General features: G+C 42.4%; 1 protein-coding gene across 1 annotated transcript; it reads right to left on the reverse strand.

Annotated features, from left to right (window-relative positions):
- Window positions 1-873: 873 nt before the first annotated feature.
- On the reverse strand, window positions 874-23,356 carry FBXO3 (F-box protein 3). The gene is made up of 11 exons (XM_031943125.1): window positions 22,783-23,356; window positions 20,444-20,533; window positions 19,462-19,625; window positions 12,046-12,160; window positions 9,928-10,132; window positions 8,515-8,560; window positions 6,579-6,663; window positions 5,324-5,446; window positions 3,807-3,922; window positions 2,622-2,812; window positions 874-1,902 (listed from the first exon to the last, which is right to left on the reverse strand). The coding sequence occupies exons 1-11, from the start codon at window positions 23,043-23,045 to the stop codon at window positions 1,771-1,773; spliced, it is 1,530 nt and encodes a 509-aa protein (XP_031798985.1). The 5' UTR covers window positions 23,046-23,356; the 3' UTR covers window positions 874-1,770.
- Between the last annotated feature and the right edge of the window lie 213 nt (window positions 23,357-23,569).

Here is a 23,569-nt window from a genome sequence, read left to right on the forward strand (position 1 = left end):
GGAGCAGACGGCCCTTGGTGGCTAGTTTGTGGTGAATGAGCCCGATTTTACAGGCGAGGAACCGGTCCCAGAATGACTTTGGCAGGATCACAGGGGCCAAGTGTCAGGGGCCGAGTGCTCATTCCCACACATGTCAGCGATTCCCTAACAGGCCATTGACAGGCCTTAGAGAGCCCCCAGGCCGGGAGGATAGCGAAGGGTCTTGAACAGAAGCCCTCGATGTGAGTGTTCAGGTAGCTGAGCCGGAAATTCAGAAGCATTAACTTGCTCCAGTTGGCCTTCTAGGGCAAAACCAGGACAAACAGTGTTGAAGAATTATTAGCCTGCACTAAATGGAAACTTGAGAGCCCAGTCTGTTTATTATAATAGTAAGTTCTTTAAGGACAGAAACCAGGTCTTCTAGGTGGGCTGAATGCCCTTTTGGGAAAGAAACTACACACAGTACATAGTCTGAGGTTAACAGGCTCACAGGATTGAGAAGAGCACATGCAGCCAAAAGCCTCCTTTACAGAGGAAACCGAAGCACCAGAGAGAAGAGACTGGCCCGAGATCACACAGCTTGGGGGCCAGGCTGAGAAGAGGCCGGGTGATTGGGAACAGAGGCCTGCTGGCCAGATGCAGACCAGGCGGGGCAGAGGCCAAGAGCCAAGCGCTTTGCTATCATGCCCTTTGATGCAGCCTACGTGTGTGTGTCTGAGTTTGAAAACAGACATCTCACACAATGGTCCCAACCCAAAAGAACCCAGAAATGGGGCCTGCTGTGCTCCAGCTGCAATCTGACCAACCTCTGCTTCAGACAAGCAAAGACAAAGCGAAGCAGCAGCAATTTACAGAAAAAGGAAAATTTGTAAATGTGATATTAAACAGATGAGATCAAAAACCCGAGTTACTTTTAAATATGTGATTTTAAACACCTGCAAGATTTCATTCCAAATTCAGAATCTGATAATTACAAAAACCCATGTTTCAGGAAAACAAATTTAGCTTAACATAAAATTCATGTCACTTATCACAAAGTTAAGACAGTGTATAAAGCAGAAAAAATCAGAAATCGTATTTACAAATGTATATACCACGTGAGTCATTGCCAAGATTGTTCTTGTTAGTAGTAAACGACACAGCATATGCTTTATATACCACATTCTAAAATTACTGCAATGGTAAGGGTTTTTTTTTTTTTTTTTTAATCTAAATTAAATTCAAGGATGGATTGTCTTCAAGGGGAGAAAGTTGACCACTTTTAGTTCCCGGTAGGTAATCCAAGTCTACCACGACAGGTGCCTGGTATCTCCAGTGGGAATACCAGGAGAAGGCACCCTACAATGGATTCCGGGCTAAAAAGGCCAGATTACAAGTGCATTTCCTCGTATACAACTTATAATGGCAGGAAATGCTTAACCCAGGACTGAAGATGGCAGCGGGTTGAGATCTGCGCTTCTACCCTTTCTACAGCTGCTACATTTGCAATGCTTGTATAAAAACCGACCCTCCCCTCCTCCCCGCCCACACACCCAGCTTCTGTAAATATTACAAATATGAAATACTTTAAACAAGGCAGTAACACCAGCCCCGCAGCTCGAGACCAAATTTCCCATTTGACAAAAGGATTAATAAAAGCCTTCTTTTGCCCTCCTGTCTTACAGCAAACAAAAAACCCAAACCAACTCCTAAGTTAAACGTCTGGTAGAAAGCACAGCTCGGCCCACTGCTGGCTTGCTGCCCGGGAGATAGATGTATTATTTATTTACACCGTTCAGAACCACTTGGAGCTCAGGTGTGCCGAGGACAGTGGCTCGGAGCTGGAGAGTAGTTGACGAGTCTGGGCCCTTCATAGTCATCAGAATCTGTGGAATCTTCTTCTTCATCTTCCTCAATCACGGAACAATCATCGTGGCTGGTTTCCTTGAAATTGAATTATTGAAGAGATAATCCTTTATTTCTCAGCCCTTCCATTTTAGTACAGCAGATTTAGTTTACCCAACCAGAAAGCACCAACATAAGCACATTTTTCAATATCTAATAAGCAATGAGCCTGACCCTCTGGACACTGCTTTCTGAATCACAGGTGGAATTAGAGTCACAGATTCAGTGATGAAATTCATTCTAAAAACTGAAACTTGCTCACGTATGTAAGAGTGCTGAAAGTGAAGTCCCCAACCATTTTTGACAAACCCTAACTTTCAAATGATAGCACAATTCCGGGGGTGGAGGGGAGAGATAAGGAAGAGGAGGAGAGAGGAAGGGGTACCAGATTTCCTAGCTGGAATTTCTAACTCCTGAGAGAAAGAGGACCATTACTCTATGAGCTTTAGTTTTTTCATCTTTAAAAAGATGTTGCATCAGATTAACTTTTAGTGCCTCTCCTAGTTCTAAAATGATATTATCCAATGATTTAAAGGGCATGGAAAACAAAAAACAAAACAAAGAACTAAGCAGGGTGACCTCTGTTGGTGGCTTATATAAATGGCACAGACCTATCTCTGACAGTTCCAAATCCTAGGAGACCCTTCCCTCACACCCACCTCCCCGCCTCCTCCACCCACTCTTGGCTTTGCCTGGGCACATTTCTCAAGCCTGAGGCCCGAGAAGGACCAACTCGCCACCGTGCCTGGTTTGCTTACCCGTGGGGTCGTGGAGACCTTGAAGGTAGGGCACACCATATGGAATCTGGGAATGGCCACGTTGAATATTCTGTCCTTGTAGTAAAGGAGATGAAAAGTATAATGTCCTTCCATGTAACCCGATGTGGTAGAGAAGGTGGTACAGCTAGTGTACTCATATACCCGGCCAGGGCTGAGGATGGGAAACTCACCTGTGGGAGAAATGGGGCACATTAACAAATAGAAATGCTCTCTTCTCTTTGGGTCCAGGAGGCAAGGGACCAGACTAATGGGTCCAGGAATTTTGAATATGGAAGCGCCTCTGGCACCCGACAGTCTCGAGGCCTGAGAGCCAAGTGTCAGAGGCCAGAATCTAGAACTCAGCTCTTGGGTTGACTGGCTCCTAGGCCAGTTCCCTGCCCGCCATACTGAGCTGTTGCTATAAAAAGACAAAAAGAAACTTTCTGAAGTCACTAGCAATGACTTCACAGGAAGAGAATATCATACAGAAAAACTGAAAAATGTAAATATTGGAAAGACTTTATAAGTCGAAGTCTGATGCCATTAGCTTTGACAGAGGCGGCAATGAGCTTGGGATACAAAGGTGAAACATTACGTTAAGAATGAGAAGTTCTCTTCAAGTATTCTACAGGTATGAATTGTCCTCCAGATATAGAGGAAAATCAGCACAGAGAGCATAACTGGTGCTAAAAATTAGGACCCCTTACCTTTATCTTAATTTTTTCAACAAAACAAAACAAAAAAAAATATAAGCATACACTTTGAACAGTTAATTAAAGAAACTCTGGCCTTAAAAAGGTTCCCATACAAATCCTCGTAAGTGGAAATCAAATCCATCCAGCAAGAGCAACCAGTGGATAAGATGGGCTGGCAACACTGAAGTCCATGAATAAAACCTATTTATAGTGATTAGTTTTTCTACTTCCCAACCATCAAACTCATTAAAGCAGACCAATATGGCACTGGTTCCAGCCTTAATCACTCCAAAGGTCATGACCCAAAAGGAGTGAACAGAATGAAACTGAAATAAGGGGATTTTCTGCATTGTACCTAAGAGATAGAATAAGGAAAGCCATCCATTATGTTTCTGAACATAATGCCAGAAAACACACAGACAACTAATGATTGCCTCTGTTCTCACAAAATCTCATGACTGGCACCTGAATGTCTGGTTCGAATACGCACCCACCACTCCAGGTCCCTGAACCTCTTCGATTTCACCTTTGGCGTTGGTGATTCTCCAATATCTGCTGTCTAACTGACAAGTCTTCTCAGGGAGGGCATCTTTAGACATCTCAATCCTAGAAAAAGTGGGCAAGATAAGCATTTAAATGTGAAAGGAATTGTACCCAATAAATAAATAAAAACCTCAAAGTTAAAACTATTTCATCTGCTCATGTCACTTCTGCTAAGATGAATAGGATCTCCTGAAACCCTATATGGTGGATGCTTCAGATCAACTATATGTATATCTATATAAAATAATGAAATAAAACATGAAAGATGGACAGAAAGGAGACTAGAGACACAGTTTTTTTTAGGGAAACATTTCAAATACCCAAGAGTCATGTAGGCCATCATGGGACCCTACAATATTTATAGTGGGTTCACTGGCAAAAGTAGATAAGTGAATGCACCAGACTCAAGAGTTAGGAAACTTCTGGTTGGAATTGCCTTACCTGTTGTTTCTCAATAATGAAGTTGCTGGGCACTGAGAAGCAATATGCCTAAGCCAGGATGTCAGAGGGAGGCCTTCCTCATCCCAATATCCCACCCACATTGCCCCATAGCCACTCATTTAAGTAGAATAATAATAATAATAATAATAATAATAATAATAATAATAATAATAATAATAATGCCAAGAAACAGAGCAGCATACAGGGGAGAGAAGGCAGAGAGACCTGGGCTCACATGAGGCTTACTTACCTCCATTCATGTTGGCTGTGTGACTCTTGGACAGTCACTCAGCCTCCCAGGGCCCCAGACAGTTCTAAGAATTTCAGTTGGAACAAAGATGAATTGGAAGAGCAAGGTCCTCACCCAGCCCTGGTCCCCCCACCACTCCCTTTCCACCAGCCCTGAAAACTAGTCAAAGCTGTCACCATAAGTTATCTGATAAAGCAAGACTCAAATCTGAAGTGTATGTAAGCTTTCACTGGAATTAAGACATCAGCAATCAGAAGGAAAACCCGCTGTGGACACTTGGAGCAGATTTTTTTCTTGACCTTAGATTAAGAAAATTAATTCATTCAATACATACTATGTAAAATACAGTATTAGTCAGAGGGAAGCCAAGCCTTGTCCCTGAGGAGCATCCTCAATTGTATATACTAAGGGTGTGTATGTACTAAGATGTGTACGGACAAAGATCAATTTTGTACAATTTACTCAAACCCTCTACCAATACCAACTACACTCAGAAGAGTACATCAAGAATATTCATTTAACAAATTTGAGAAAATTCATGGATTAATCATGTCATTTTAAAAGACTTCTTAAAAATTAAAAACCCATAAGTTCAAAAGATAAAAATTTTAATAGATAAACTGAAAAATAATATCTAATACAGATTAGGAGCTATATGCCTAAAGTGACAAGATACTATGGATACTACCTCCAGAAAATGCCCTTTCATTACACAATACTTAAAAAGAAAAAATAAGATGAAACCATAAAATTAAACTAGTCCTAATTCTCACCTGATTCGGTAAGTGAAGAAATAGTGAGGCGGATGCACAGAACTAAGCTCTGGGAGGAATGACGTTGAGACTGAAACTGTGATGTCTCCAGTTGTTGCCACACATCCCTTGTCATGAACATACCTAAGAACCAAGAAAGATTTTCTCTTTTGAACAACTGAGACAAGATAAAGTAGCATGTGGGAGGAAGCGTACAGGGTTAAGTCTCAATTGCATTATAAAAACCAATTAATTTATCATGATTAAGTAGTTAATTTATTAAAAATTAATATCCTAACAGGGTGGTTTTTTCCCCAGTGTTATCAAATGGAACTCAGCAGTCAAAATTCATATTTCCAAATAGGTGCTTGCTTGTCCATTTCATCTGTTTGGCAGAGCTGGAATTCAGAGGAGTTTATATTTTACTGACAATTATAAAAGACACTAGTGTTAATGTGATTCTAGAACTCAGAAATCATGTTAAGGACACATACTTTAGAAAATAGTCCATGAAAATCTTGTCTGAGTTTTTTTGTTGTTGTTTTTCTTAAACACTGATATACAAACTGGGATTCTTCTTTCTGAAGAGAAAAAGTTACTGGTTCATCTCTCCAGTCCCACCCATATAAAGAATTTTAAAATGAAAAATAAGTATGAATGAAGAAAAAACAATCTTTCCATCTCCCTCACTGAAATCCAATTCACTTGCATATGATCTTCAAGGTCATGAAGCCAGGATGTCAGAGGGAGACCTTCCTCATCCCAATATCCCACCCACATTGCCCCTTAGTCACTCATTTAAGTACAACAACAACAATAATAATAATAATGCTGAGAAACAGAGTTACATACAGGGGAGAGAAGGCAGGGAGACTTGGGCTCACATGAGGATGTGTCAGGATGAACAACAAGAACAACTTAGAAGTAATGTGGTGTAAACAGAAAATCTACTAAAATTATATGGACTATTTTACATATCCAGACACATATGTTCTTTCCTACTCCATCTATATCAAATAATAATGCTTTAATTTTCACAATTATTAAGTGATTACAGATATATCCTTCATTTTAGTTAATTCTGTAGAAAGTCTATAAAGGTAGCAGTTGCTGTTTATGATCAATAAACGGACAAGTAAAAATCAGAGTTATATAACATATATCCTATGGTCCCAACCAGTTGAAGGGCTGGCTACTGGTGTGTCATTTTGGTGAAATTCCCATCAAATGAGGGACAATCTTCAGGAAACCAGGTGGTCTTTGAATATGAAGATACCTGAAAATCTGATCTCGGATGATAGGGTAGCCTCCTGTTACAACATTATGCACGTAAGAGGTAAACCATTCTGAATAAGAAGCACCTATATGGGGGAAAAAAAAAAAAAAAAATTAAGGTTTTACCAACATAGCTTATGTCTGTGCATAGATCAGTTCAACTGACTTCCTCAATCCCATGCATCAGTCCCTATTTAGATGATCCAGGAGCAAAGAGAAAATAGGATAATGCTGGCTCGGGGTAAATGGGTATCTTTGGGCTAGCCTTTGCCCTTTGTGTGGCCTTAGTTTCTTCAAGAGAGGCTGCTGGACCACAAGTCTCCTAAGTCTCCTACTAGAATTAAGTTCGACTGACTTACTCCTCCCTTCTTGGATACTCTGCTTTCAGATTCAATCATTAGTTCTTTGAGAAGTTCCTCAGTAAAATATCTTGGTAGGAGAACCATGGGGAGGGGAGGAGGCAGAGAGGAACCAGTCTTACATGTGTAATAATTCAAATCTAGCACAAAATGAAAAGCACTTTATCGTGAGATTAAGGCACAAAAAGAGGGATGGAGGAGAGGGGTTGGAAGCAGAAACAATAGCCCTCTCTGGATCGCTCCATCACAGCTTTGTGCATGGAGCCCTCATTTATTCTGTACATACTTGTATACAATGATTTGTTGGGCTCATTCTCTGGACTTGTATCCCCAGCATCTGACACAGAACCTACATGGAGTTTCTCCAAAACTGGAGGCACACAAGCAGTATTTTTTTGATTTTGAAAGTGAGGGGTTTTACACATTTTAATACAGTATCATTATTTTCCTCTCTAATGCTCTCTAACGCAGGATAAGCCTAACTCATCTTACCTCATGGGACTGAGAGCTTCCCCTCGGGCAGCCCTTGCTTAGACTTCCTTTGCTCCCTTCTCTGGCCATGGGAGCTTCTCCCACTGACACCTTTCTAGCTCTGCCAAGGACAGCTGCAGCTATGTTTCTAAGGCAACAGCAGCAGCCTAATCCGAAAGGCTGCTTGCGGCACAGTGTGCTTACGCCGAGTCAGCCTTTCATTTCTGAGATGAGTCAGCACAAGAGAGGTAAACTCTATACCTGCTTGGAAAGGGAGTCCTTAGAACAGCAAAGGTCCTATTTCCCACTCCCTAGAGGATGTGTAATTTAGAACCCAAAGCCCCTCTTGAGAGGGGCCTAGACTGGGGGCCTAGACTCATCCTGAACCCCAACTTCCTTGTCCTTCATCAAACATTTACTATGCACCTACTGTGTGTGTCTGGCACTGTGCTCAAGACAGCCTTTGCCCTCAAGTTGCCTCTCCAACCTCGAGAGATGAGTAGAGAAAACGTTCCATTTAACAACTCAAGATGCAATATCCTTTTACTTTTAATTCATAAAAATGGGTACTGGCAGTACATGTTAAAAGGCAGCCCAGAGAATTAAGAGCCTTCTCTTCTGCTGACATCAGCTATAAAGAAGAGAACAGACAACCAGAGCAGTGAGCTCACTTATTCTATCTCCTCCTCTCAGGGCCCAGCAAGGCTGGGCACATAATGGTATTTGCCATTCTGGTGATGGACACAGACAGTCCTCTGCCTGCAGCAGCTGCTGTCATACAGATCCAAAAAGAAGGGAGGCAAGAAAAACAACATAATGTGGCAAACATAAAAACACAGTAGGGCATAATTCTATCCTTACTGTTACTGAGACGCCTTCCATGACAGATTCCCATCAGCAGATTGCAGCTCCACAAACTTAGCAAGGTAGTCTCCGAAACCAGTCAAAACAGAGCTCCATACTATCAAGTAACATTTCAAAAGGAACTAAGCACAAACAGTTCTTTACCGATTCTTTTTTTGAGTGGAGCTACTTCCATCTATCCATCCATTCATATAAATAACCCCCATACACACAAACACACATATAAACATTTTTCCCCCCTACCTGTGATAAACATATCAATTGCTGATGGATTCCGAGCCATTTGGTCCTAGATTAGAAAAAGTACATTCTTTTTGATGAAATCACATTTTACTGCATTTCAAAAAGATTCACCCAGATATATTCTTCCCTGGAACCAGTGCTACCCAGCCCTTCCAGAACTTCCTGAACCTCCCAGTCCTCTCCCATCCCCAAAAGACAAAAAAACCCCATGCCCACCTCATTTAAAAACTAGCAAGCCAGAGACATAGCTTTCAGTGAATGACCTATTCTCATGAGCTGTTATGTTAGGTTAAGGATCCTATGCTGTGCGTGTATATATATTTTTTTTAACTAAAACTAATTTGGAAAGAAAGTTCCCTGAGTTTGAAGAGCAAGAGACCTAAGAGTCAAGTCCCAGCTATGACACTAATTCCTTAGGACTTTGAGCAAATCACTTCTTTTAGGGTCTCAAAAGAAACATCTAGTTCTCTCTTATTTCAAAGAGGTGCTGTGAGAGTGAAAAAGAGGCAAGATGAAAACACCAAGGAAAAAATAGAAAGCCATTTAAACAAGAGCTTCTGTCAGAGTATTTTAAGGTTTTACAAAAACATACTCTGAATGTGGGTATTACCATTAAAAAAAAAAAAAAAAAAAACATGGTTCTTTTAAATATCCTAAAGTTTTATGGGTACACACGCTCCAGAAGGCCAGGGTATATTTTCTCTTTTCTGATGGGTCCTGGTGAGAAATTCCTCAGGAACCCTTTCTTCTGATATAGGAATACCTGTGCTGCAAAATCTAGTCTTTGAGTTGCCTGGAGTAGAGGTAGGATTGTGGCTTGTTCAGTCATACAAGCCAGTATGGGGCAGGGACTAAGCCATACTGCCTCTCATTTTTTCATATGAGTTTTTTTAAAATAATAAATATTGTTTTAGAGTTAAAAGCACATGTGTAATTATTAATGAAGGATTCTACTAAGACCTAATGGAGACATTTGAAGGGAAAAAAAAATCTTTGGGTAATTTAAATTAGAAATGTGAAATACTAAGAGCAGTAATCAAAGTATGGGAAAATGTTTTTGCTACAAAGGATTTGAATTGTTACTCCTAAGATGTTGTATAGATATTTAAAAAAAAAAAAAAAAAAAAAAAGATAAAACAAAACTTCCTGAAACATTCAATTTTAAGACAACTCAATTACCTACTCAAAAGAAAAAGTCAACAGTTGTGTTTCTAAGACAATCAATGAGACAATTATTTCAACAAAAAATTTCTACAGATTCTTCAAAATATAAGGGATCTTACTAAAAATCTTCATTTTCTCCTGCTTGGGTCTTAAAAGCTTTTCTCAATCGTCCCTTTGACCCAGCCTTGGAACCTCCAGATTGCACCCAGCTCCAAGCCTTGCACTTAAGATACACCAAGTACTACTTACTGGACACTGATAGAAGATCTCATACTTGTTGCGGCCTTCTACGCTTTCCAATGCCATGTATTGACTCAGCCCAGTGTGTATGCAAAAAGTGAGAGGAAGACACTGCTTCAGGCCCTGTCTCTGCTGGAATCCTCCAGCAGCTGTGTCAATGTCCAGCAAGTCTTCAGAGCGGTAATGATTGGAGAGCGCCATGCTTCCCATCAACCTTTAAGATCGAAAAAGAAAACAGGCTTCCAAGTTATAGACCTTTTGTGGGTCCCTTATGAAAGTTAATAACATCTCTGAGCAGACTAGTTACCCAATGTGCAGTGATGCCACAAAATGACCAGTATGGTGGTGTCTAATATCCATGAAGCAGTTAGAATACTAAAAATCTGAATTACATGAAGTAAAGTTTTAATCCCATGAAGTATGTACTATATGGAATCTAGTTTGCTGTGCAATGATGATCCAAGTGCCTTCACAGGATTTGAGAATCTACCTGAAATCTTTTTCAGTAGAATTATTCGTTTGGACACAGGTAAAAAGAGTGCTCCTATGCTGGCCTCCAGGTCCCCTTTCCTGGAAGACCTAGGGAAATTGTTCTAGCTCGGAATGCTTCTTTTCAGACCTTTTGCCTTTGAAATCTGGGGGGTGGGTCAGTTCAATCTTCCTAAGGCCCAGCCAACTGATCCTGCCTATGGAGGCAGTTCTTGACCCACGCAGTACCATCGCCTTGGTACTCCCCCAAGAAAAGAGAAAGATTGTCTCAGATCACAGCAAATTCAAAACTTATTAATACACAAGGGCAGGAACCCAGTCAGGGTGATCCAGGTTCTACTGAATCCCTCTCAGTGTCCCAGAGAATTTATCAAGCCTTTCTCCAAATTTATCTGTATCAAATAAACTCATTAACCTGGTTTCATGCTGTGTAAATGAAAGATTTCAAAGTTAAAAAAATAAAAGATTAAGCAACTATAGAGTATGCTCTTGGGAACTGAAATTACAGGTTAGAGCACTGTTTCTACTTCCATATTAAATCTTCTGCCTTCATTAAAATACATTGATTTAATAAACATTTCTTAAACATTCACTAACTGAAGAAGTCCTTTAAATTTCATGAGTCTTACCTCTTCCATATCCATTAAACTCGACCCAATTTTTCGCAAACCTGATATAGGGTCTTCGTAATAGAAAACAAAAACACAAGGTCCCAGCTCACATAGGCAATCAATCTTTTAGAATTTTGAGCATGAATTTCCTAATCTTCTAATCTATGGCCACAAACAATTGACAGATACATGAGCTCAAGCCTGTGCTACACAGCAAAAACTTTCTACAGTTTTGAATTTGAAATGCAGATCCACCTGTTAACCCAAAGTGATGATGCCTTAACCCTTTATCTCTCATGAAATGAGTGAGGGAAAATTAATGGAAGGTAAACCGGGGGGTCTGAGTGACCCTACCATTACTTCCTGCACAACTGGAATTCTCCAGGGTTTCTTGGGCTAACTGTAGGAAGGTAGATAAAAAGCTGGGCTGGAAAGAAGAGGTGGCTGGAGACTCTCCTGTTCAATTCAATTCAATTCAATGAGCACTGAATTAGTGCTACTAGGAGTACCTTGTCAGGCTTGAGAATAGGATTAGGGACTGATGCAAGATTCCAAAGATAAAGCTACAGGCTGAAGAATGGAATGGGAACATCTAAATTTAAAAGGCAAGGTGGCTTCTCCAGAAAGAATGGATATAAAAATAGGCTTTCCAAGAGGTTCTAGTTTAACAGGAAAACAGTTCTTTATGAATACACTACATTATCTCCTTCGCTGATGTGATAAAGAGGTGGCCAAGGGCATGAATCAATGACCTGACTCCAGCTTCTCTCCCAGCCCTCACCAGAGATCCATCTGAATGCTAAACACTGAACTTTTATGGCTCATGTTCCAGAGAATAGCCTCTCCATGGAGCCTCAAGCCCACAAAGGATTACAGAAGGAGTGGAAAGGGCCTATAAGATAAAGGGAAGTGGGAAATGTAAATTATATCTGCAGAAAGCTTCACTTGTGATCATTCTGGTTCTAGCATCTTTCAAACAATAAGAGGAATAACAGGAAAAGGTCCAGGTACAGAGAGAAAATCTTACCCAGGAACCACCAGCTTCTGTCCATTGTGGATCCTGAAGGAGCATCGATAGTCATTGGGAAGCTTGCACCCAATCTGGGCCTCCACGGCATCGAGCTCACACTCTTCCACACTGTCTGCAAAGATAAGAAAAGGATTTTAGAAGATCAATACAATGCCAGAAAGCCAGAGGAAGAGCGCAAATGACTCCCTAGATGATCCTGGTCTGTGACTGCAAGGGAGACAAACCTTATGCAGAACTAATATGGATTTATAATGCAGATAAAGTTCTACCTTAATGAGAAAGAGTCTGTTCAAGTCTGTAAAAGGGAAGCCTTTCCTGGTAAGCTCCACCTGCTTCAGCCCTCCCTCCCAACTCCCTAGCATTCATTTGCTCTATATGTAATTATGTGTACAGGTAGTCTCTGTTAATGAAATATAAGCTCTGAGAGCAAGGACTTCATTTTTGTTTTTGTATTCATGGTGTCTAGCAAGCACAATGCTGGGCACACAGTTAAGTGCTTAGTAAATGTTTGTGGACTGATCTCACTGAATATTAGATAAAATCATGTAAACATGTGGGCTGGATCTGTTTTCTCCTAAATATTGTTTTCCCTTTAACTAATAATGTAAGTAAGTCATCTAACTAGCCTTCTATTTATGGTCTGAGAGAGGAGAAGGAAAGGGAGAGAGCATTACTATGCTCCAGGAACCAAGCGAAGCATTTTACATATACTTTAATATTCTGGGGGTACTGAGAGGTTTAGAAATTTGATACCCCAGGATTCCACTTGAACCCAAGTATTCCGAGTCACTGACTTCTAGGTTCTGCTTCTCAAAGTGTTCAATGACATAAATCCAAAACTTTGTCAAGTTCATCTGAAAGTCTTAAGAAATAATTTATAAATTACGACATAAATTGTGGAAGATAATTTTCCTTCATTTTTCTGAGTAAATTCTTATTAAAAACTAACACCGTTCAGAAACTTTTCAAATGGTTTTTATCCAAAAACCTCCATTAAGATTTCTCAACAAGGCAACTTGTGTGGATATCTTACATAGTAAGTCAATGAGGGCATTACAGGAAGTAATTCAAAGGGTGAACTAGGAAGAAAATGGAGGTTTATCTAGAATATAAAAATCTCTCCCCTCCCCATTCCCACCTTAATAACATAACTTGGATTAAGCTTTATTCCCAGAGGCTGAATAGCTGGATGGGATAAGAAACTAGAAAAGAGAAAACATTAAATGGAAAAAAAAAAAAGACAAAAAAAAAACCATCCAAAAGCAACCCAGAATTGTTCTCATAGAAAAGACAAGGAGAAAGCATAATATTGGCAGCCAGGCCCTGGGGGTGGGGGAGGAGATATGATGACGATAGTTAACATTTACAAAGTTCTATGTGCCAGGAACTATACAAAGTGCTTTACAATTATCATTTGAGCTTCCTAATACTAGGAAGTAAGTATTATCCTCCTTTTACTGATGAAGAAACTGAGGCAATGACTTGCCCAAGATGACATAGCTGGTAAGTGTCCAAGCCTGGATTTGAATTCAGGTCTTCCTGACTGTAGGCTGGGTACTCTACCCACTGTGCCACACAGTAAAAATAAGGTTGACATTGTGTCTCAACTACAGACATAACTTCTATATTATTCTTTATAGATATATCAGCCCATATGCTTTGACCAACTAATGATAGATGGCTAGCAGAAAGTCACCATCTCAATAATCTTCTCACTAGCACTCTTCAGTGGTTGCCATCTTTTCTCCAGTGGAAGAAGCTTTGGCTTTAGGTAAAACTTTAAGTTAACAGAAGGTAGATTGACCCAATTAATAAATCTCCTTGCACCAGTCTTCACATTTTGATGTCTCAGATAACTCATCCAGCATAACTTTCTTCTTTCATCAGCTCCATACCTTCTCACCTAGTCCATGACCATAAATTATCTCCCCATATTGCTTAAAGTGCTTGCCCAGCATCATGCAAACATGGATCATGGACAAGACCTAAATCCAAGTCTTCTTAACTCTAGCACTGGTCCTCTAACCATTTATCAATCAACAAACATTTATTAAGGACCAGTGCTTAACTGCTAGAGATGTTTCCAAGGTGAAAAAGACAGTGCTGGCAATAGCTTGGATATGGGAAGGTGAGAGATATTGAGGATTTCAGGATGGTTCCTAGGCTGTGAGCCGGAGGGGCCGAGAAGATGGAGGTACCCTCTACAGCAATGGGGAAGGTAAGAATTAGGAAGAATTTAAGAGAAAGAAAATGAATTTTGTTTTGGACACAGTCAGTTCAAGATGTCTATTAGATATCTAGTTGGCTGAAGATGTCTGAAAGGTGGCTGGGGAAGTAGGATTGGAAGTGTGCAGAGAGACTGGGTTAGCCTCAAGAAATCTGAGTCATCAGCTTAGAGATGGTAATGAAATCCATGGGAGCTGATGATATCACCAGATGAAGCAGTATATAGAGGGAAAAGAGGAACAAACCCTGAGAAACAGCTTCATTTAGAGAGTGATCTGGAGAAAGGATTCAGCCAAGGAGATCATTCTATCCTTGGAAAAGAGGTCTACATATTTTTATGTATGACTTTTGTTACAAATCTAACATCAGTAATCATTTTTAGTTAGAAATAATCTTTCAACATATTACATCAGCTTTTAAAATTCTTCCTAACATATCTCTCCCCTTACCAGTATTTTGGAAGAATTCACTCTAAAATTGAGTTTTGTTTATAAACTCATTGTGGTTTATTTGTCAACACCTTTGTGATTTGCTGAAAATTTGTCTGGAAGCATGCAGCATAGGGTAATAAAAATTAAGAATACTAGGACAAAGTGCAGCCCAAAGTCCTTGAATGAAAAAAAGCATTGTATTAGTATCCCAAAGGAGGAAGAACCACTGAGTGGGAGTGAATTTGTGTTCCCTTCAGGAAGGGAGGGATCCCTTTTGTTTACCAAAGTCTAGACAAGATTAGTTTCATTGAGTAAATCAACTAACTCCAAGCATATAGTGTTTAGCATTTCTAAAATCCCAACAAAGTACAATTCAGCCCAGCCTAGAATTTCTTTCAGTTTCCCAAACAGGCCCAGGAAAAGAGCCAGGGCAGAAGAGAGGTCATTATTTTGAATGGATTTGAACAAGATTTTCTACATCAGGATGAGAAGTAGACCCCAGACTAGAGATAGGATATTGTGTTTCTACTGCACCTAGAATCTGGTAGGCAAATAATGGGATAGTTTCCCCCCCAAAAAGTAAATACTTCAGAGGAATCACTTCCCCATTTTGGGCCCTAGTGTCTCATCTTATTGGCTTAGAAGGCTAAAAATGCATCCATATGCTTCACCCATTGTTTCATGACTATCTCTGGATCAACAACGAAGCTGACTCTCCAATCAGATGACCAGCAATTCAAGTCTTTCCTTTTTTGGGGGGAGGGGAGATTTGAGTAACAGGCAGAGTCAGGTAACTGTCAGAAAGTCTGTTCAATGATTTGTTCATTGTTCATGTATCTAGTACTAGTGAAACTGGGGGGTCTGAAGTCAGACCAGAGTTCAAATTTTGCCTCAAGAACACTTATTGGTTATATGACATTGGCCAAGTCATTTAATATTTAATCAGTTTCTTCATTTGTAAAATGGGGACAATAACAAGTATTTCTTAAGACTGTTGTGAGGGATCAAATGAAATAAATGTAAAATGCTTGTTAACACAGTGACTGACATAGTAGGAACTTAGCTGGGCTTAGAGACACAAAAATTTTTCATGTGTTCAAATATGGCCTCAGATACCTACTAGTTGTCATTTAACCCCGTTTGTCTCAGTTTCCTCATCTGTAAAATGAGCTGGAAAAGGAATGGCAAACCACTAGTCTCTATGCCAAGAAAACCCCAAACATTATCGTATCATATTATATCATTAAGATTGTTATTCATATTTAACATATATTGGTCAACCTGCCATCTGGGGGAAAGGGTGATGGGAAGAAGGGAAAAAGTTGGAACAAAAGGATTGGCAGCTGTCAGTGCTGAAAAATTACCTACGCATATATTTGTAAATAAAAAGCTATTAAAAAAATCAATCCCCTCCAAAAAAAAGATTATTGTTATTAAAGGATCAAAGATCTGGAACCATACTATCACTCTTAAGAAAATATGGACGATTCCTACCTAGCTACTATTATTATTACTGAGTGCTGGGGCTGAGACTCAAATCCAGCTCTTACAAAGCTTGGTGTTCTTTACACTACAAAACCTTGGAACACTGAGAAATGCTGTCCTGAAAATGGGAGGGGAGACTGCTAGTGCTCTTGGTCAGAGGAATCCTGAGATAAGGATTCTTCCATCATTTCTAGGATACCCCAGTTCTCTTCCAACATACCCCACCTTAGGTTGTTTCTAATATTTAATAGGCTGCTCATAGGCCCCGAGTAGTAAAGCTTTTCTGAATTTTCCCTTTGCTCTATGATCCCAAATTCCATATGATTATTATATCGCTCATTTCTTCTATGGCATTAATAATGAGAAGTCTCCTTAAAAGCCTCCATTCCTTTGTCAGCCTTCTAAGCAATTTAATTTTTATGTCCCTATTCATACCGTCATTTATTATGAAAGAAACTTTTTTTCTTCCCCCAGCTGCAATCAAATGACCTGCTTATTACCAGAGGGGAACAGTGACACAAAAGAGTCTGTGATTCCAATGAGGGGAAGAGGGATCAGAAGCTTAGCTTTAGAAAACCAAAACAAATTTCCAAAGTCTTTTGGTGGAATTGTTCAAGATATTCAGGAGGATAGAAAAATCACCTCACCTAACCATAAACTCATCAGGAAGAATTGAAAAATCTAAAAACCCATCGAAATAAATTTGTATGTCTAATTCTTTGGCAGATAAGAAGCAATGGTATGGTTATTTTGTATTTTTTATCCACCCAAATGTGGTTTGTCAGGTAGTGCCCCTCTTATGAAACAGCAAGGAAAATAATTTGAAAAATTAGTAAAGGAGATGGCTTTTAAAGAAATTCTGTTTAAAGTTCCCCAATTAAAATTCTGCTAAGGATTCCCTAGTATTAAAGATGCTTTAAAAGGTTAAGTATGTAAAAACTAAAGAAAAGAACTTCTGCATTAAGAAAAGAAATCTACCAGGCCCTTACTCACCAGCTTCTTAATCTCACAGATCTAAGGCACTGCCGTGGCACCCACCTTTTAGGCCCCATCACCAGCACCAGATTAGAACTTGCTAGATTCAGTCACTATCTATTGGGAGCAACATAGGTTTATGATAAAATCTTCTACCAAACTGGGTTGGGGGGGGGGGGGGGGGGGAGGAGGTTTGGAGGGGTGGAGGAGGAGGGTTCTATAAGAGAAACTAGAGGCCAAATCCATATGCTTGCTTTTATTTATTTTTTTAATACTTCCAAAGCAGGGAGAGGGTTAAAGTTGAGCCTCTCCTGTTTAAATGCCCTAAATTTGTTTTTATAATTTGATGGTTCTGATAACACATCCATGGCATAGATCAGTGGTTCTCAAAGTATGGTCTAGAGAATCCTGGGGATCTCTGAAACCCTTTTAGAGGGTCTACAAATGCAAAAATAGTTTATTTCCAATATGGCAAATGTCTATATCCAGATAAACAAAAACTCTGGAGAGATCCTCAATAATTTTTAATGGGATAAAGACACTGAAAACAAGTTTGAGAACCACTGGCATAGATGGACCAGTCCTTCTCACCTTCTCCTTGCCCATAAATTCTCCAGAGGATCTGACAATGCAATGGAAGCCCGTGACAGACAGGAAACTGGTGTAGCGCCCACATGCCATCCTTTACTCTTGCTAAATTCTTTGTGATTGTTGAGTAATTTCAATCCTGTGATTTCGATTCCAATTGGGATTTTCTTTGCAAAGATACCGGGGTGATCTGTCATTTCCTTTTCAGCTCATTTTACAGATAAGGAAACTGAGACAAACAGGGTGAAGTGAATTGCCTGAAGTCACACACCTAGTGTCTGAGGCTATGTTGGAACTTGGAGATGAGTCTTCCTGACTTCTAAGTGCTTTATTCCCTGCACCACCTAGTTACCTCAAAAGGTTCTACAGGGGCTATTTAAAAAGTTGAGAGGATCTATTTTATGCCCACTGTCCTTTCACCCAATTCAAAATCATTTATCAAGAGAAGCACCAGGTTTGGCCACTGAGCCTTGTATTCTAATGAGAATAAAATGTTCTCAAACCACTAGATAATGTGTCACCTGCTCTGAAGAATGAGAAGCATTTGAAACAATGTTATGAAGCATGAATGACTTTGGACATCATTTAAAGAGCAGTAAGAGACAAAAGCAAACTGGCTCACTGGCCCCAAGCACAAGGAAAATCTGAATATGAACACTTTCTCAGATACTTATTTATCTGCTCAAGTTCCCTCATCCACAAAAATGGGGGTTGTAGTGAGGGTTGGAATAGGGATTATGCTAGACACTTCTGGAAGCCCTACACAAATGTTAACTCATACAAGAGGGTGATAATAGCAATAATATACAAATATATAAAATATAATATGTAATAATGGCTGACCTCTCAAAATCTTGTTATTTATATAGGCTAAAAAGGAGAGAGGTTTTTACATAAATTCCACTGAATTTGGCCTCGGAAGATCTGGCCCTACCATTAGCTAACTGGGTGACTAGGCAGATCACACAAACTTTCCTCATGTGTACAAGAAAATACAATTTTCTACCTTTTAGGATACTATTATTTTAACACATACTTCCATTTTCTAGTCTCCTGGTGCAGGACTATCATTACTTATTCTATCCCCCAAACCAGCCTTGTCATGCCAAAATGCTAAGGTTAGCAATACAGTGGAGACTGTGTCCTTTTCATAGAACTATCAGCTTCCCATTTACTGATTTCCCATTTACTGATTCCAAGTCAAAGCTGAAGGTTAAACATAATTCCTCATATGACTTAATTCCTCAAGTTAAACCTCCAGTGAATCTGACCACTGGGCATACCTCCCAAAAAGTCCAAACCCTGAAAGGTTCCATAGCCACCAAAATATTCATAGCAGAATTTTGGGAGGGGAAAGGAAGGGACAGCAAAGAGCTGGAAGCAAATTGAGACTCCCCTGTACAAGGTGATACATGAATATAATGGGATATTGTTGACTATAAGAACCAAAGAAAGGGAAAGACTTGTGTGAAATGCAGCACAATCAAGAAAGCAGAACCAGGACAATAGTGTATAGAACTATAATCGTATAAACAAGAACACTGAAATGAAAGCCTCGGGAAAGGTCACCTCTGTATAGTCTTTGACAAGGTGGTAGACTATGGAGATGGAATGGCACATTCCATAAGAATGAGGAAAGACTGATATAAAAGGATACAAATAAACATAAAACTTAAAAGGGTTAGCCTCTTCAACAATGAAACAATACCTTTCAGAGATCCAATCATCCTTGGGCACCTCTGTCCCAAGTATCTTTCCAGGTCATCCCAGGCTTTCTTTAGAGTAGCATAATGTTGAATATATCTTCCCAGATCAATATAAGTGTCTTTGAAGAGAGTTTTCCAACTTTTGTTCTTCTGCGTTTTTTCTGCCCTAAACAGACCAAGAATAAGCACTTGAGAATCCTGTGAAATATCACGAGTACACATACTGCCAGCTACCTGGATATTTTAGGCTGGAGTTGTTTTTTTCAATTAGAACATGTAACATATTAAATAACATTAAATTAGATCATAGTAACACCTTAGGTTAGAAACATATGATTCCAAATGCTTTCACATTTTTACCAACACAATCAGAGGGAAAATATGGGAGATAAAATTCCAGAAACATGCAAAACCGTGATATGTTATGTCATCAATGATGGGTAATGTGGCTTTAAAAAAATGTATTTGCATCATCCTTTGGATCTATGGTAAATAAATTCCTCACTAAGGAAATTACAAGGGAAGTTAGTCTGAGTATCTTAAATCATCTTTTAAAACTACAAACATTTAATATGACAAGTGTTACTTAAAGATAGGTTTTTCTGTCTTATTAAGTAGAACAGACACCAGTTGTAATCAAATTTATCAGCAATCTAATGTATATCATGGCTAGTTGGTAGACAGTTGCCATCAGAAAGAAGCCTGGTTTCTTTTAAGTCCTGACTCAAGATATTTACTAGCCCTGTGACACCATTTAATCTGCCCCTCAGTCTATTTCCTCCCCCTGAGGTTTGTCTGGCTTTTGGGAGCCTCTTAAGACCCTTTTTTCCTAGTTCTCAATCTATGATCCTATGACCACAGGTAGGCAAAACAGGCAGTGCCAAGAGGAAATTATAATGGCCTCTAAACCAGCTGTAAATTGGCTGAGGTTTCTTGCTTGTCTTTTTATCATGTGATTCCCATTTCTCTTCCCCACATACTTACTCAGATAAAAGCCAGTATTTTTTGCAGTGTCTTCTCCAGAGAGGATCATGGTTTGATAGCTGGTTTAATCTTCGGCTGACACAGCTACAGCTGCAACATGAATCAGTATTGTGATTAGTTGTGTGAAACTTGAAAAAGAGTTTAAAAAAAAAAAGCCCTGTTTGCTAGCAGAATTATCTGTTAGAGTGTAAAATGAGCCCCATATATTAATAAACCGAAACCTGAAATGAAATTTAAATCAAGACAGATCTACAAAGCATAATTTTTTTTTATGCTTGCCTTCATAGCAAGAAATTTTCCTCCATTTGTGATGGAGAGAATGTCAATTTTATGTAAAAGAACACAGTTAAGGCCAAGGTTAAGCAGTTCTCTGCTAAGAGTCTGCCAGTCAAGGACCATAGCCCATCTTAGTACATTGTGTGTGTGTGTGTGTGTGTGTGTGTGTATCCATCCTGATCTAATTTCATCTTCAAATTTAAAAAATGTGGGCCAAAAACCCAATCTGACTGTGGCAATTACTCTAAGAGATTCCAGCTACAAAGTTCATGAGTCTTCGTGGATATCCATCCACAAGTGTCACATCAGTGTTGCTTAAATGCACCAAAGATTATGACATTTCTTATTGTCATCATCACCATCACTGATTTCTAACAGACTTCAAAGCTATCTGAAAAAAAAAACAAAAACAAAAACCAAGGAGCTCTGGATTAAACACAGGAATCTGGAAAAAGAGGTGCTCCAACAATTCTGAAACTGAAGAAGGCTGCAGCAAATGAAGCTTGCGGTCCCAGGTAGGAGGGGCACAAAAATAATATGCAGTAAGATGGGCTTCATTTCATTTCCATGCAATTCTTTTGTATGTAATGATCTTGGGCATGTGGTCACAGACAATAATAATCGATTTTGGAGTGAGATAAATCTAAGCTCTGGTAATGGCTCCCTGTATGAACACAATCCAATTAATTCAACCTCTCTGGGCTTATCACAAGGCTTGAGGCCCTCTAGGGTTATTTCCAGTTCTAAATCCTTCAGGAATCAGAGTAAATAGAGGCCTTGCCTTCAAGAAGCTCATACTCGCATCTACACAAAAAAGCTACCCGGGAACGGGAGAGAGGGACCCAAACTGGAGGAGGCGGCGGCCATCCTTGGCCCAATGGCTCCGAGGAGATGTCAGGCACCAGGCTGAAATCTTCCCCTATCCCATCATCAAGTGCGGGAGAAATTTCCCCGGCCCCTTTCTAGACTAGGACTACCTCTCCCAGAAAAGGAGCTTCCCGCCTCCTCTGCCCCCGAGAACCCTTGGTTCTCCTTCACCCCGTTTTAGTTTTCGGCCACAGGATCAATCCGAATCATGATGGATCCCGGCCGGCGAGGAAGGCAGCGGCCAAAGCCATCGCCCCGGGCTGCATGCAGACACTCCGCAGGAGGCTCTCTCCCCCCCAAGCCCGACGGCGAGGTGGGGGAACCGAGGGGGGAGATAGGGGGCCATTCTGCAGATAAGGAAACTGAGGCCCGACCCTGGGAGAGGCTGGCGCTCTGGGGGAAAAGACCCGCTTTCCCGGGAGGCGGGAGGGGCTGGTGGGTTTCGGAGGCCCCGGGGAGGGGGGGGGGGGGGGTCTGGCCCGGCCGGAGCTCTCCAGGGTGCGCGTCCCCGGCCCAGCCTGCGGCCGTCCCGCAGGACCAAGGTCACAGGCGAGACCTCCGAGTTCGGGGAAATGCCGAGCAGGGCGGCGGGCCCCAAGGCCCAGACGGGGACGCAGCATTTCCAGCCGGACCCGGGGGGGGGGGGGGGGGGGGAGAGATGGAGGGGCGCGAGGATGGAGCCTCGGCGTGGATGGAGCCTCCGCAGGGCCGGCCCCGGGGGGCCTGGCTAATGGGGGGCTGCTGGGGCGGCGAGGAGGGGATGGGCCGCCCGGGAAGGCGCGACTGCAAACGACCAACGATCGCTGCCTCGGGGAAGCCTGCGCACGCTGGCCGGCGGCGGGACCCCGGGGCTGGGGGCCGCGGAGGCCGGGCGCCGTGACCTTGAGAGGCCCCGACTGTCGGGGCCTCAGTGTCCTCATCTGCAGAATGGGGGCGTCGCACTGTCTAGCCTGCAAGATCGCCGCGGCCCGCCGTCCGCCGGGCCCCGACTGCCGCAGGCCGGGCCCCGGGGGGCTGCCGGGCCCGGCCCCCTCCTCGCCTGGGCCGCGCCGGGCCCCCCCTCCCGGGCCCCCGATCCTGGGGGGACGGCGCTCCGCGGCGGCCTGGGCCGCGGCAGCTCCCGCGGGGGGAGGGGCGGGCTGCGCCCCGGGGCCGCCTCCTCCCCGCTCCGACACCCCCGCCGGGGCTCCTCTTACCTGACCAGGTCCTGGTAGTCCAGAAAGGAGAAGATGAGCAGCAGGGGGTCGGTGGGCAGCAACTCCAGGCACAGCTCGGGCTCCTCCGCCCCCAGCGCAGCTGCCGCCGCCGCCGCCATCTTGCCAGGCCCCGGCTGCGGACCCACGCCCCGCCCCGGACACGCCCCGGACACGCCCTCACGCCCAGGGGGCGGCGGCGAGCTAGCGCCCCGCCCCGAGCGGGGGCGCGCCCCGTAGTACGGCCCTCCGGGGAAGCCCGACATGCCCGCCCGCGGGGAGAGGCGGGAGAAGGGTGGAGAGGAGGGGTCGGGTGGGGCGCGCCCGGACTGACGCAGCACAGAGGAGGGTGAGACGGGGCGGCCCCTCGAGGGGAGGGGGAAGGAGAAAAGAGGGACGGGGCGGCCCGCCTCGGGAGGGAGGGAGACCAGACGGCGCGGAAAGGTCAGGGCCTCCGCCCTGGGGCTGGCAAAGGAAGAGCGCAACCCAGAGAGCAGAGGGGGCTAGTCGGACTGGAGACGCGCCACTCCGCCTTCTCTCCGCTCTACCGCAAACCCCGACGTCGCCTGCGAGGCTTAAGAAGGCCGAGGCGCCGCTGGCTCCGCCCTGTGCGCGTCATCGGCCCGCAGCTCCCTCCCTGCCCATTTTAGAGAGGAGGTTTCCACTCCCCTCCCCTCCCCCTCTCCCTCCCGCTCCCTCCCTCCTCGCTCCTCCTCCCCCTCTCCCTCCCGCTCCCCTCCCCCTCCCTCCCCCTCCCCCTCTCCCTCCCGCTCCCCTCCCCCTCCCGCTC

This window comes from Sarcophilus harrisii, chromosome 6 (assembly GCF_902635505.1).
Source record: "Sarcophilus harrisii chromosome 6, mSarHar1.11, whole genome shotgun sequence".
NCBI classification, from domain to species: Eukaryota; Metazoa; Chordata; class Mammalia; order Dasyuromorphia; family Dasyuridae; genus Sarcophilus; species Sarcophilus harrisii.